General features: G+C 39.3%; 1 protein-coding gene across 6 annotated transcripts in view; it reads left to right on the top strand.

The window, feature by feature from the left end:
• stau2 (staufen double-stranded RNA binding protein 2) overlaps positions 1–12,629 on the top strand; it is a 325,427-nt gene extending 312,798 nt beyond the window's left edge. For all 6 annotated transcript variants that reach the window (XM_059982913.1, XM_059982922.1, XM_059982879.1 and 3 more), the window contains 2 exons: positions 3,191–3,279; positions 11,570–12,629. In XM_059982913.1, coding sequence (XP_059838896.1) covers positions 3,191–3,279; positions 11,570–11,702 — 222 coding nt within the window. In that variant the 3' untranslated portion in view covers positions 11,703–12,629. The remainder of the gene's footprint in view (positions 1–3,190; positions 3,280–11,569) is intronic.
• The last annotated feature ends 2,733 nt before the right edge of the window (positions 12,630–15,362 follow it).

Here is a 15,362-nt window from a genome sequence, read left to right as displayed (position 1 = left end):
GTGGGCATAGTCGGCAACTGTTTTGAATAGTAACTATGACAAGATAAATGAAAGATCAACCAGAAGATAACAAGCTGCAAATGCAAATATCAATAAATGGCAATAAATGGACTTCCTCTCATCCTCCTTTATTTAAGCATGTTAACATTGTCCACCCTCTTTTCATGTGTCCACATACTATTTGCCTCTCTAGTTCCTTGACAAAGAGTACTACCATTCTCTCGGTGAAAAGAAAATCATCTCCTTGGTTAAACAGTGAAAGTAATATAGGATATTCTTGGAGAACACACATAACTCATTGCATGTTGTTGACTTAGTAGTAAGAAGCAGAGGTTGACAGTTGAAGGTTGTGCCTCAAATTGGAGGCCTATGTCTAGATGAGGTCATCTGCCTTTGAGTTTGGACTGGGGTTTATGCAGCAACTTGCAGCTAATTGCTGTATGTCAGAGGTCAGGAAGCTTAGTGGGACTGTGAACAAAACCTTCAGGAACAAAGTGGTTTTTTATAGATTAGATTTATTTGTAACGTGCACATTGAAACATACAGTAAAATGCATCGTTTGTGTCAACGATCAACACAGTCTGAAGATGTGCTGGGGTCAACCGGCAAGTACCGACCTTTTTCCAGAGCCAATGTAGCATTGCCCAATTTGCTAACCCTAACCAAGATGCCTTTGCGTTGTGTGGGAAACGGGAGCACCTGGTGGTAACCCATGTGGTCACGGGGAGAACATACATATTCCTTCTGGACAGCAGCAGAATTGAACATGGGTTGCTGGCACTGTTGTTGTGCTACGCTACCATGCCGCCTCGGTGTATGCATCAGCTTTGAGGTGCAGGAAATTACATATCTCAGTGATGATAGCCAATGCAATTTGATTGTTGTCCTTTTAACTGTTATGGTTTCAGAGGATACAGGGTAAGTAAATTAACTTCTTGTGCAAATTAATAAGAAATGTCTTTTTTTTAAGCCAGTAAAGTTGAAAATCTCTATACTCATAAATTCTGTTTTCCCCAACTGTTGATGCACACTCTTACACAATTTTACACCAAAAATAATGTGCTTGGAGTATCAAAAATGTATTTGAAAGGTCTGGCTTCAAATTTTCCAACAGGTATTGAGTCAGGTTCTCAGAAATGTGTGCAAATGTCCTGTGCTGCAGGTTAAGCTGACTTTCAACTGTGAGGTGGCTGTTTTTTGTAAATGAATTTTAGTTGATGTGTAATTTATCTGATCTAGGAGTTGATATATGAATTTCAATATGCCAAGCTCCTTAAGAAGCCAAGGCATTTCTTCCAGTAGTTCCCTGTGAGAGTTGTAAATATTTGGTGAAGTGAATGTTTCATTTGTCCTTGCTGCTGCTCCAGCCCATTACCAAGGGACTGTGTTGTTTTCCTCATTGATGGCTAGGGTCATTTCTTTTAGGACATGGGTCACTGACTTTATCTGAAGAGGTAATACTAATTCTGATTTTAATGTCATGTATTTTGACTGACTACAGAAACTGAAATTTTTTTTGAAAATCTACAATGTGAGAAGTTTTTAAAATGATGGTATTGACTGATTTGTATTTCCTTCCTCTGTGACCTATGACAAACAGCTGTTTGCTGCTTTCAGTAGCACAAAGATTAGAATAACTAAATGAGCTTTTCGTTAGCCACATAATCTGCCTTGAAATACATCACCATGTTACGAAATGTCACTGTAGCAATTCTGTATAATACCATAATAGATGTGATGACAGACAATTGGTTCTATTCTTTTTTTCAACAATATAATGATGTTATTTTTTTTATTTTCTGAAGTACCCATTGATCATTTATATTTTCTCAGAAGTTTGTGAGTCATTCTCTGAAAGGCTGTTGAAAGCTGAGCCTTTGAACATTTTCAAGCCAGAGGTAGACAGACACTTTGTAAGCAGGGAGGGGGAAGCAGTGATTTACTGGGGAAGTGCAGAGTTGAGTGTACTGCTAGGTTAGCCATGGTCTTATTGAATGAGGAAGCAGCCTCCTTTGCCCCTATTTCAATGTCCGTATGCTTCTAGACTTAGATTGTGGCTGATTGACCTTGTGGGGACATCAAATTCCATTGCTGTTTAATGTTCCGATGCATGCTTTTTGCATTAGAGCCACTGGATACATAGCAGCAATGTGGTTGTGGAGACTAGCGATGCAGCTTCAGTTGTGAACTCACGCTTGGGTATAATGTTCAAAGTTGTAAAACAAACCATTCTGTCATGAACATAGAATGTAAAATTACTTTTTGTAGTAAGTTTTCTAAACACACCAGCACCAATTTGTATTCATTTAGCATCTTTAACATAACAGAACATCCCAAAGTACTTCAAAGAAGCATTAACAGGCAGAAGTTGAAACTGTCCCACTTTAAGTCCTTTGGAAGATGACTAAAAGCTTAGCCAAAAGGTTGGTTTTCAGGTGCATCTTGTATGAGAAAAGAGAGGTGGAGAAATGGTGAGATTCCGTGAAGAATCTCCAGTGGCTAGGTCCTTGTCTGCTGAAGATTTGGCTCCCAGTGGTGAGATGCTTGCATTTAGGGATAAAAAAGCCAGGGCTGGAGGGCATTGTGGAGTAGAGGAGAGTGAGACCTGAGGGATTTGGAAATAGATGAGACAGAAATGTTGCTTATATTGGTCAGCAAAAACAACTGGTGGGTGAACTGCACTGGCTGTGAGTTTAGGACGTGACTGGAACGTGTTAGATGATCTTAAGTTCATAAAGGGCAGGAGAGAGGAGACTGGCTAAGTGTAGTATGTTAGTCAAATCTCTGAATGCTAGATGAGCTGAGATAATTATTGTACTGTTCCATTCAGGCATATATTCTGAAAAAGTTCTCGCACACACAATGATCTGCATAGCTTAGCTGGTTTTCTGGCATAATTTTAGAACTACACTGTTATAAGTAATCTATTAAAGACTTGATTCCATAAGTGGAAATGCTTAGATAACTTAAAAGCTCTCATCTTGAAAGGTAATATTAATTACATTAGTATAAAAACCCAGGGTATAGCATTACATAGAATGAATGGATTATATTTAATATTATTTGTATTTGAAAATATTCATATAAGATTTATAGTTCTCGAGAATGAATGAGGGGAAAAAAGTTACTGACATTATGGGAAACTTGTAATTACTATGAAACTTACAAAAATTTGTCTTTGGTTCCACAGGCAGCTTTGAATGCCCTGAAACAGCTATCTGAACAAGGACTCGACCCAGTGGAGGGTGTAGTCAATGTGGAAAATGGATCCATTGAAATGTAAAGTACTGCAGTTCTCAGTGAAACCATTCTTCTCTCTACTAGATATAATAAGTAAATAATAAAAAATGTACAAGACATCAAATAAAATGTAGCAAAGCAGCCTAGTTACAGAGTAACAACTAACTGAGAAAACAGTTGGCAGATCTATTTCAATGTGCATAAGTGTGCAATCATTATGGTGATTTCTTGTCTGTTCCTTGATTAAATTGTTGCTGTGAGATCTGGTTCTTTTGGTAGCATTCTTGTCTGAGTCAGACAAGAAGACTGTTAAAGAGACAAATCACTATGGGCAACTATGAATCTCCACTTAATGGGGTTGTATTATTGAATACCCAATAGTCAGTGAGAATTGGAGGAGCAAATCTGCCGAGAGATAGCAGACAACTGCAGGAAACATAAAGATGTGATAGTAGGGGATTTAAATTTTCTACATTGATTGGGACTCCCATAATGTTAAAGGTCTAGACAGGTTAGAGTTTGTCAAAGCATACCATTGGGGCCTGACTCCTTGCAAGGGTTCACCCTTTTGAAGTATATTCTAACGTTGGCCTCTGAGACAGATCACCAAGTCACAAATGCTGCAGGGATTCGCACAGGTGTAGTTTTATCCTCCCTTTCAAAGTATCCATAAAAGGCATTGAGCTCATCTGGGAATGAAGCACCACTGCCATTCAAGATGTTATGTTTCACTTTGTAGGAAATAATGGCCTGCAAACCCGGCTGGAGTTGACATGCATCTAATTCCATCTCTAACGTCATTCAGATTTAGCTTTATTTTGCCCTTAAAATAGCCTTCCATAGGTCGTATCTGTATTTCTTGAGTACTTCTGGATCACTGCTCTTGAATGCCACACATCTAGCCCTCAGCTACACCATTACTAGGATGATGGTGGACAATTCCCTTGGCAGATAAAATGGATGACACTTGACTACTAGATGTTCTGGGTCAGGTGAGCAGGGCTGATACAGAACTACCACATTTGTGCACCATGATGAGTTAATCATAAAGCATACTCCACCTCCTCTGCTTTTAAAAGATTCAGCCATCCTCCTTTGCAGTGAATCATGAAGCCATCAAGCTACAGCACTGCATCAAAATGATAGGGGATAGCCATGTTACCATAAAGCAAAGTACAAAGCGGTCCCTGGTGTCCCTCTGGTACAGTATTCTTGCTGTGAGGTCTTCAATTTTATTTTCATGAGACCTTCTCCCTGTAACATTTGACATCCTTACTATTCAAGAATCTATTGACCTCTGCTATAAGTATCTCCAGAGACTTTGCTTTCACAGCTGTCTTTGGCAATGAATTCCAGAGGTTCACCACCCTCTGACTAAAGAAATTCCTCTTCATCTCTGTTCTAAAGGAATGTATCGTCATTGTCCTAGACTCTCCCACTATAGGAAATATCCTCTCCGTGTCCACTCTAAGTAGGCCTTTTAATATCTGATAGGCTTCATTCATTCTTCTAACCTCAAGTGAGTACAGGCCCAGCACCATCAAACACGCCTCATACTTTAACCCTTTCATTCCCAGAATCATTCCCATGAACTTCCTCTGGACCCTTTCCAATGTCAGCACATCTTTTCTTAGATAAGGGGCCCAAAACTACTCACGATACTTCAACTGCAGTCTGACCAATGCCTTGTGAAGCTTCAGCATTATATCCTTGTTTTTATATTCTAGTCTTGCCAAACTGAATACTCACATTGCATTTGTCTTCTCAATTGTGATAAAGTTTATTAATCATGAGTCTTTAATATATTTAGATTTTTTAAAAAATACACACACACACAATATAACATATTACAACCTGCCAAATTGTCAAGTTATTTACAAAGTGAAAAAGGTGGTACTCTAACTTATGTTCAAGGATTGTCATCTTCCAATCCCATGACTCCTACCCTACCATCAAAGAAGACAAGGTCAACGAGTCCCTCCCACTAACCATACATTCTGCTCAAGTTTCACACTAGCTAGAAATGTTTTGCTGTGTCTTTACCATTAATAGGACAGATGTCTACCCAACAAAATTCTGGGAGTGACTTCTCCAGAAGAACTGCAACAACTGGAGAAATTGTTCCTCAAATAACTGTTTGGCTGTGCTCGTGGAGTTTGAACCTTTAATCTAATGCGACAATTAGCAGTCTATGCTAATGCAACATATTAATCTAATGCAACATTCACTAATGCAACATCTAATCCACTCTGGACTGCTGTGTTGTAGAAGGGAATAGTCTTTGAGTGAATCATTAAACTGAGGCTGTGTTTCTCTTCTCAGGCCTACTTTAAAACTCTCATGACACAACAAAGAGCATTGGAGTTCTGGTGTCCTTGGCAACACATAACATTTGTCAAAAACAGCACAAAAAAACAAGATTAGTTATTATCATTGCTGTTTGAAAAATTATGATTTACAGTACAGTCACCTGAACTAAAGAAATTACTTTTAATGCTTTTAATTGTTGGACCATCCTGTGGCTCCAATGGTGCAGTTTATACCCAAATATCCCCATTATTAAAAAAGTCTTACTGGAGAGAGGGCACAAATATGAAAAGTCATAAGGAATGTTGCAGACAACACCTGAAATGCTGTATGATGATTTGGAAAGATTGCAATCTTATTTTTTTGCAAAATAAATATTTAATTTCTCAAATTAGAGATTTACAAAAATTGGTCTTGGCAAATTTATCATTTTGGTAAAGGGTTGATATGTATGGTAACAAGTTAAAAATTAGTATCCTAAAATGATTATTCATTTGAAATTAATTCTTTGTATTTTAAATTGGAGAAAAGGCCTTTAGAAATTGGGTACAAGAGGGATTTTGAAATGTTAAGTAATATGGTTTAATTTAAGTAAATAAGGGTTAACTTTAACAATAGGGACAGCAATCAAAGCACATTAATTTAAGATAAGATTGTGAACAAGAAATTTAAGTCATGTAGTTGGTATGACCTACTATGTATAGTTAAATGCAACTTAAGTTTGCAAAACTGGACTTGGATAAAATACAAGGCTGCAAGGAGAGAGAGCAGGTATGAACATCTCTATCAAAGATTGATACTAACATGACAAGCTGGTGTCTCAAATGTCGTATCATTATGAGGTTCTTGTAAAAAGAGAGTGAAGGGAATGGTGAGAAGCTGTAATCAATGGTAGTTTCTTCAGGTTGTCCATTTCAGGACTCTTATTTTTGATGATGACATTATTGAAGGATGTAAAATAAGCAGCTTAATTCTCTCCCAAGTTCAGTGATGCCTTTTTTTGTGATTGTCTGATGTATATTTGAAAAATGACTCAAACTTTGTATGTTAAAGCTATAATAATAACCCTACGAATGATTACACTACTATTGGATAGATATTTTAAACATTAATTTCAATTTCATTTAAAATACTTTGCAAACAACTGATTACTGCAAAAAATGACAGCCTTACCACCCCATCTGCAGTGCAATTTCTGATAAGTTCAAAGTAAAAAGGCACACAGTCAGCTGATTGATTGAGCTGGTTTCCTGCTGGAATTTCCTGGTTAGGATCAAACCAGTTTCCTTGGGGAAATAAAAATAATTAGGTCCAAAAATAGTCAATTTATAGAAACTGCAGCATTATAGTCAGGCAGTAAGCAAGTTTACCTCAGAGTTTCTAGCTGGAAACATTTAGGCCCAATTAGTGTGTGCTGCCTTTTATTCTCAATAATGTTTGCTTGACCCTAGGAGTTTCCAAGTGCTTTAAACAAAAATTAGTTGCTGTTGTCATGTAAGGAATTTTTGCAGCCAATGTGAAGATAGCAGGATCCCACAAACAATAAGGTAGAAAGCCATATGATGGGTTTTATTTACAATGATGGGTGAACACATCTCCCTGCTCCTCAATGATTGGTTCCATTATCACATACACTTGAGAAGGAGCAAAAGGAGCAAGCAAAGACTTGGCTAAATATCTTTTTTCAAAGACTTTGTCTTTGACAATGGAGCATGACTCAGTGTGCACTGAAGTGAGGGTGATAGATATCTGCAGAAGTCTCTGTCGCGAGCCATTAATTGTCAATACTAATTCGGGATGAGTGTTGTATCCAGTAAACTAACTCTAAAATCTTTTCTTTAGGCTTCTTCATCAACAACCATATCTATTCTTTTGTTGTCTGTAGATTTCCACAGCAAACATTGTTGATTGTCTTCACATGGCTACTTTCAAACATTCTTTTAATCAGATATCTCCCTTTTTCTCCGTAGCTGACAAGAGAAGTCAGAGCCAAAGTAAAAGCAAGAGAGGGCATACAAGGAAGCCAAAGATATTGGGTAGAGGATTGGGAAGCTTTTGAAAACTTGCAGAAGGAAACTAAGAAGGTCATTAGGAAGGAAAAAATGAATTGTGAAAGGAAGCTGGCAACTAATATCAAAGAAGATATTAAAAGCTTTTTTTTACGTATATAAAGGGTAAAAGAGAGTTGAAGGTAGATATAGGACCAATATAAAATGACTTTGGAGATATTGTAATGAGACACGCAGATATGGCAGAGGAACTGAATGGTATTTTGCATCATTTGTCACAATGGAAGACATCTGCAATATACCGGACATTCAAGAATGTCAGGGAAGTGAAGTTTGTGCATTGAAAATTACGACTGAGAAGATGCTCAGGAAGCTTAATGGTCTGAGGATGAATAAATCTCCTGGACCTAATGGAATGCACCCTTGGGTTCTGAAGGAAGTAGCTGGAGAGATTGTGGAGGCATTAACGATAATCTTTCAAGAATCGATAGATTCTGGTATTGTACCGGATGACTGGAAAATTGCAAATGTTACTCCACTATTTAAGAAGGGTGGGAGACAGCAGAAAGGAAACTATAGACCTGTTAGCCAGACATCAGTGTTTGGAAAGCTGTTGCAGTTGATTGTTAGAGATGAAATTACAGAGTACCTGGAGGCACATGACAAAATAGGCCAAAGCCAGCTTGGTTTCCTGAAAGGAAAATCCTGCCTGACTAACCTACAGCAATTTTTTGAGGAAATTACAAGAAGGGTAGACAAAGGAGATGCAGTATATGTGGTGTACTTGGATTTTCAGAAGGCCTTTGACAAGTGCCGCACGTGAGGCTGCTTAGCAAGATAAGAGCCTGTGGAATTACAGGGAAGTTACTCGCATGGGTGGAGCATTGGCTGATTGGCAGAAAACAGAGAGTGGAATAAAGGGATCATACTCTGACTAGCTGTCAGTTACCAGTGGAGTTCCACAGGGGTCAGTGTTGGGACCGCTGCTTTTTACGATGTATGTCAATGATTTAGACTTTGGGATTAATGGATTTATGGCTAAATTTGCCAGTGATACACAGATAGGTGGAGGAGTGGGTAGTGTTGAGGAAACAGAGAGTTAGATAGTTTGGGGGAATGGGCAAATGAAATACTACGTTGGAGAGTGTATGGTCATGCACTTTGGTGGAAGAAATAAACAGGCATACTATTAAGAAGATGGGGGAGAGAAATCAAAATGCAGTGATGCAAAGAGACTTGGGAGTCCTCGTGCAGGATACCCTAAAGGTTAACCTCCAGGTTGAGTCGGTTGTGAAGAAGGTGAACGCAAAGTTGGCATTCATTTCTAGAGGTATAGAATATAAGAGCAGGGATGTGATGTTGAGGCTCTGTAAGGCACTCGTGAGACCACACTTGGAGTATTGTGTGCAGGTTTGGGCTCCTCCTTTTCAAAAGGATATGCTGACATTGGAGAGGGTTCAGAGAAGATTCACGAGAATTTTTCCAGGAATGAAACAGTTACTGCGTGAGGAATATTTGGAGGCTCTTGGGCTGTATTCCCTGGAGTTCAGGAGAATCAGGGGGAATCTCATAGAAGCATTCCAAATGTTAATAGGCCTGAACAAATTAGATATGGTAAAGTTATTTCCCATGGTAGAGGAGTCTAGGACAAGAGGCACAACTTCAGGATTGAAGATGATCCATTTAGAACAGAGATGCAGTGAAATTACTTTAGTCAGAGGATGGTAAATCTGTGGAATTTGTTGCCATGAGCAGCTGTGGAGGCCAAGTCATTGGGTGCATTTAAGGCAGACTTAGGTAGGTCCTTGATTAGCCAGGGCACCAAAAGGTATGAGGAGAAGGCAGGGGAGTGGGATAGCTGGAAGAATTGAATCAGCCAATGATACAATGGCGGGGCAGACTCATGGTCTTTACTTCTCCCCCCCCTCCCCACCACCTATTCCCATTATATTGAATTTACTTTAATCTAGCATGATTACTGTTAAGATTCCCAAAAGCTGAGAAACCTCTTCAAATGTTGCAGTCATTATTATATGAGCCCAGCTGAGGCTTTGCACCGTCAGAGAACCAGGAGAGTGGAGTTGTCCTTTTCTTAGTTACATTTTTGTGAATTACTCAGATAGCAAGTTCCCTATGAATTTATGGATAACCTTTTAAGTTACCCAAGTCCAGGTGAAGGATTTCTTGAGGCCTTTGTGTCAGAATCTGTCTTGCTGGGTTAATTTTATTTGACTTTTTCTTTGTATAATATTTTCAGTTCCTTGAACTTCCTCTCTCGTTTGCCCAAGCATTGCCAGTAAATCATTTTGTCAAAGTTCACTGGAAGACTTTCAACCAGATTCCTTCCCAAAAGGGAGAAGAGGTACAGGTTTATGGACTTAATAAAAGAAACTGTCAAATCATGCAAAGTAATATTAATTTTTAATTAAAACTTGCAAACCTACCTGATTCTTCTATGCCTAACTATCAGCATATTTTTGATATCTTTCATGCATACAGCTCAGGTCATGCATAATGGTACAAAACTTTGGTATCATTAATGTATGAGGAAAACATAAATAAAATGAGATGGCCCTCATGTCCTTCACCCCAGAAAATAGATTTACTTGCAAATTACTTGCTTTGTTAAATATAAAGTTCAATGCTCTGAGATCAAACTGACATCAAGATGATATTAAATGACTACTTCACAATTGCAAAACATGCAATTATTTTCTTAAACGGTTCCCGGATATTTTCTTAACCACGGCTTCTGACATTTTAATGTGCTGTAGTGCGATTGCAATGGTGCTGGGAGGCACCGAATGTCCTGACGCTTGGGCGGTAAGCGAGCCGTCTGTGAATGTTGCCTGGCCATTTGACCATGGCGGCAGTAATTGCTCCTTTACTACACTTTAACCCTTGTAATTTTAAAATCATAGTCTACATTTAATGTTTTTGCATTCTTATAGATCTCTTGCCAGAATCTAAATGAAATTGTGAAAGATAAAATGCATATTCAAAAATTTGGATCTTGAGTTTTATGCTGTTGTTATGGTCATTTCTGCTGTGATTATATTGGTTCACTATTATTAGAGATTAAATCTACAATGATATCCCATAAATAGCGCACAGGGTGTTTTTCTCAGGGTGTTGCAGTTCTACAACCTGCCCACGTAGATTAGAGCTATCTGATGAGATTTAGACCACAGTCTGCTTCAGAGAAATTCTTTTGTTTCAAGTTGGCTGATGGACAAATATTGACCAGGACATACACTCAGTGGCCACGTTATTGGATCTGCCTGCACAACATGTTTATTAATGCACATAGCTAATCAGCTGAATCCTGTGTCTGCAACTCAATACCTAAAAGTATGTAGACATGCTCGAGAGGTTCAGTTGTTGTTCAGACCAAAGACAGATGGGAAGAAATGTGATCTAAGTGAGTTTTTCCTGTAGGACGATTGTTGGTGCCAGACAGAGTGATTTGAGTATCTCAGAAACTGCTGATCTCTTGGGATTTTCACGCACAACAGACTTTAGAGTTAACAGAGAATGGTGTTAAAAACAAAAAAAAATCCAGTGAGTAGCAGTTTTGTGGGTGAAAACACTTTGTTAATGAGAGAGGTCAGAGGAGACTGGCCAGGCTGGTTCAAGCTGACAGGAAGGAGGCAGTTAACTCAAATAACTATCCATTACAACAGTGGTGTGCAGAAGAGCATCTCTGAATGCACAATATGTTGAATCTGGAAGTGGATGGACTATAGCAGCAGAAGACCATGAACATACATTTGAGTGTAAATAATCACTCTCCTGGTCTTTGTTCTCTGCTTGCATTTGGACCCACTTTTTTTTTTCTGCCAGCGAGCCACAGTTGACGCAGGTTATAGTATCTCAAGTAGATTTTTCATCATATTGTGTATAATTTTTTTTTAAATAGTTCAGTTATGTGCCTTGTAATCTGTTGAAATTTTTGACATTAATTCTGTTTGCCTCAGGTTTTAAAACTAATTTGGATCAATTCATCTTTACAGACAAGTCAAACATCTGGTACAAAATACTGACTATAAACAGGCTAACTCAGGCACCACGGCTCAGGACTGCAAGGATTCAAAGGCTGTCGTAAAGGAGCCTGTCGCACCCACGGCTGCCACTGCATCCTTATAAAGCTGTCAACACGCAATAGGGTGTATGTGTATGAGGAAATGACCTATACCATTATATGAATCTATGTGAAGACAACAATAATAGAATGCAAGAAAATAAATGCATGGTAGCATTAATCTCATGGGAAATGACCAGAGTGTAAAGATTCCCCTTTGCAAAGCAAAACAAATACATGTTGGTTGCCTGTTAGCAGTAGATTTGCTATCATGCTGCTAAGCTTGTATATTGGTTTTTAGTGAAGTGTTTTTTTTTAAAAAGTGATAAGACAAATGTTTCACCATTGGCTATAAATACTCACTATTGTTTCATTAATTACCAATTTTCCATGGTGTAGCTTTAGTTTCTGCTTTTTATGCTTCAGCATTTAAAAGTTAACCAACGGCAATGCTATGAGAGATGTAGTTGTTGTCTTCATATATAGTCATTGTTTATCCTTTATGATGATATAAGCATTTATCAGTCTATATGCATATATATGATTAAGATACAGATTGCTACTCAACTTGTATACAGAGGTGAAAACTGAATCACACAAAATGCTTATTGATAATGAACCGATGGTAACACTGATCAGTGTAATTTAAAGATTATACTCCGAGAAGGCAGTTACGCTGTTTGATTTACATTACCATCACGGAAGTGTGAGGTGATTTGCCAAGCAGTAACATTTTGTATCCTTTGCTCCTCTGTTCTGTGAAACACATTTACACCCATTCTGTGTGTTGTACAACCCACTGTGTGCATCAACTGAGTGTTTTTAATAACTGCATTCAGAGCTGCATAAATAAAGTAACTTTGGTAGAAAGCAAGGTTGACATGTACAGTAAAGATAACAAGTCCAGTTAAACATGGATGTTGTCATTGGACAGATTGGTTATTTTTGGATTAATAATTGCCCAAATGCAGTAAAACCACATCAGTTCATGAGTAATTTGGTTGTCTTTATTTAAATGTAATTCTTATTGGCTTAAGCTGGTTTCAAAGCGTTACAGGTTCCAAAGTATAGCAAAACACTGCATCATGCAGGCCATTACACAGATCATTTCATCACATCAGTGAATTAGATCTTGCATTCTGTAATTGGTTTTCCCTCGTACTACCTCAATGCAGAGCAAGGACAGTGCAGGCAGACGATAAGGTGCAAAGGCATGACGAAGTATAGTGCAAGGTCAAGCGTCCATCTTGTTGAACTGAGACCATTCAACAATCTGATAATAGCAGGTTATAAACTGTCCTTGAGCCTGCTTTCAACCTTTTGTGTCTTTTGACCAGTGGGAGGGGGAAGAAGAGAGAATGTCTGGGAGGCTGAGATCTTGGTTATGTTGGCTGCTCTACCGTGACAGTGAGAAGTGTAGACAGAATCCATGGAAGGGAAGCTGGTTTCAGTGATGTACTGACGGGTGTCCATAACTCTCTGCGGTGCATTGATAAAAATTAGTGAGGGTCAAAGAGAACATGCTAAATTTCTTTAGCCTTCTGAGAAAATGGAAACACTGGTGCCTCCACACCAGTCAATCACATGGACATGTCCGTGATTGGACCAGGACAGGATTTTAGTGATATTCACTCCAAAAAAACCTTTTTCAAGCTCCTTGACCTCAGCACCATTAATGTAAACAATTGTGTGGACTGCACACCTTTCTCACCACTGTAGTGGGCTGAATATAAATGATGAATCAGAGAACAGGGTGGAGATAGGGAGCCTAGTGGTATGGTGTCATGACAATGACCTTTCCCAGTTTTGTTTTACTGATATTGAGGTAAAGGTCATTGTCATGACACCATAGCACTAGGCTCCCTATCTCCACCCTGTTCTGATTTGTAAGCCTACTGCCAGCTAGTCTGGGACTCCATTTTGGACTGATATTGTCTCCTGGCATCCCAGATAGCTCTACCAGGGGCTTTATATCTCTTTATTTTATACAGGTCAGGGTCAGCAGATTTGAACACTGTAGTTTTGGACTTCTGTTGAGTGAATCTCCCATACCATGCATGGTTTCTGGCTTGGGAAACCCCTGAATCTTCCGCCTTTGTGCACAGTCCTCAACACACTTACTGATAAAGTCCAGATAGATGCTACCTGGATTAGAGAGCATGTTGTATGAAAAATGGTTGCGTGAACCAGGACTCTACTCTTCGGAGTGAAGGAGGATGAGAGGTGACTTAAATTCATAGAGATGTACAAGAGGATAGATCGAGTGGATAGCCAGAGACTTTTTCCCCCACAGTAGAAATGGCTAATAGGAGGGGCATAACTTAAAGATAATTGGGGGATGGGGAGAAAAATGAAGAGGAGGAAAAGATTAGATTGTTCATCTCCATTCAGGGCCCCAAACAGTCCTTCCACATGAATGAGGCAACACTTCGCCTGTGATTCCATTGGGGTAATCTGTATCTGGTGCTCCTGGTACAGACTCCTGCACATTGCTGAGACCTGACTTGTGGGAATCGCTTTGTTGAGCACCTCCACTGGGTCTTCAAAATGTAAAATTTCCTGGTGGGCAACCATTTTAGTTCCAATTCCCATTAATATAGAACACCTACAGCACAATACAGGCTCTTTGTCCCACAATGCTTTGCTGAATATGTATTTACTTTAGAAATTACATTGGCTTACCCATAGCCCTCTCTTTTTTTCAGCTCCTTGTACTTATCCAACAGTCTCTTAAAAGACCCTATTGTATCTGCCTCCATCACCATTGCTGGCACCTATCCCATGCACTCACCACTCTGTGTAAAAACTTACCCAACACCACCTCTGCACCTACTTTCAAGCACCTTAAAATTGTGACCTCTCTTATTAGCCATTTCAGCCCTGGGAAAAAGCCTCTGACTATCCACACAATCAATGCTTTGCATTATCTTATTACACCTCTATTAGGTCGCCTTTCATCCTCTGTCACTCCAAGGAGAAAAGGCCAAATTCACTCAACCTAATGCTTCCCAATCCAGGCAACATCCTTGTAAATCTCCTCTGCACCCTTTCTATAGTTTGCACATCCTTCCTGTAGTGAGGCGACCAGAACTGAGGACAGTACTCCAAGTGGAGTCTGACCAGGGTCCTATATATCTGCAACATTACCTCTCAGCACTTGAACTCAATCCCTTGGTTGATGAAGGCCAATACACCGTATGCCTTCTTAACCATAGAGTCAACCTGCGCAGCTGCTTTGAACGTCCTATGAACTCAAACCCCAAGATTCCTCTGATCCTTCACATTGCCAAGAGTCTTACCATTAATACTATATTCTGCCATCATATTTGACCCACTAAAGTGAACCACTTCACATTTATCTGGGTTGAATTCCATCTGCCACTTCTCAGCCCAGTTTTGCATCCTATCAATGTCCCGCTGTAACCTTTGACTGCCCTCCACACTATCCATAACACCCCCAACCTTTGTGTCATCAGCAAATTTACTAACCCATCCCTCCACTTCCTCATCCAGGTCATTTATAAAAATCATGAAGAGTAAGGGTCCCAGAACAGATCCCTGAGGCACACCACTGGTGACCGACCTCCATGCAGAATATGACCAACTACAACCACTCTTTGCCTTCTGTGGGCAAGCCAGTTCTGGATCCACAAAGCAGGGTCTCCTTAGATCCCATGCCTCCGCGCTTTCTCAATAAGCCTTGCATAGGGTATCTTATATATGGA

Source organism: Hypanus sabinus, chromosome 1 (assembly GCF_030144855.1).
Source record: "Hypanus sabinus isolate sHypSab1 chromosome 1, sHypSab1.hap1, whole genome shotgun sequence".
Classification (NCBI taxonomy): Eukaryota; Metazoa; Chordata; class Chondrichthyes; order Myliobatiformes; family Dasyatidae; genus Hypanus; species Hypanus sabinus.
This window is presented reverse-complemented; position numbering and strand designations above follow the sequence as displayed.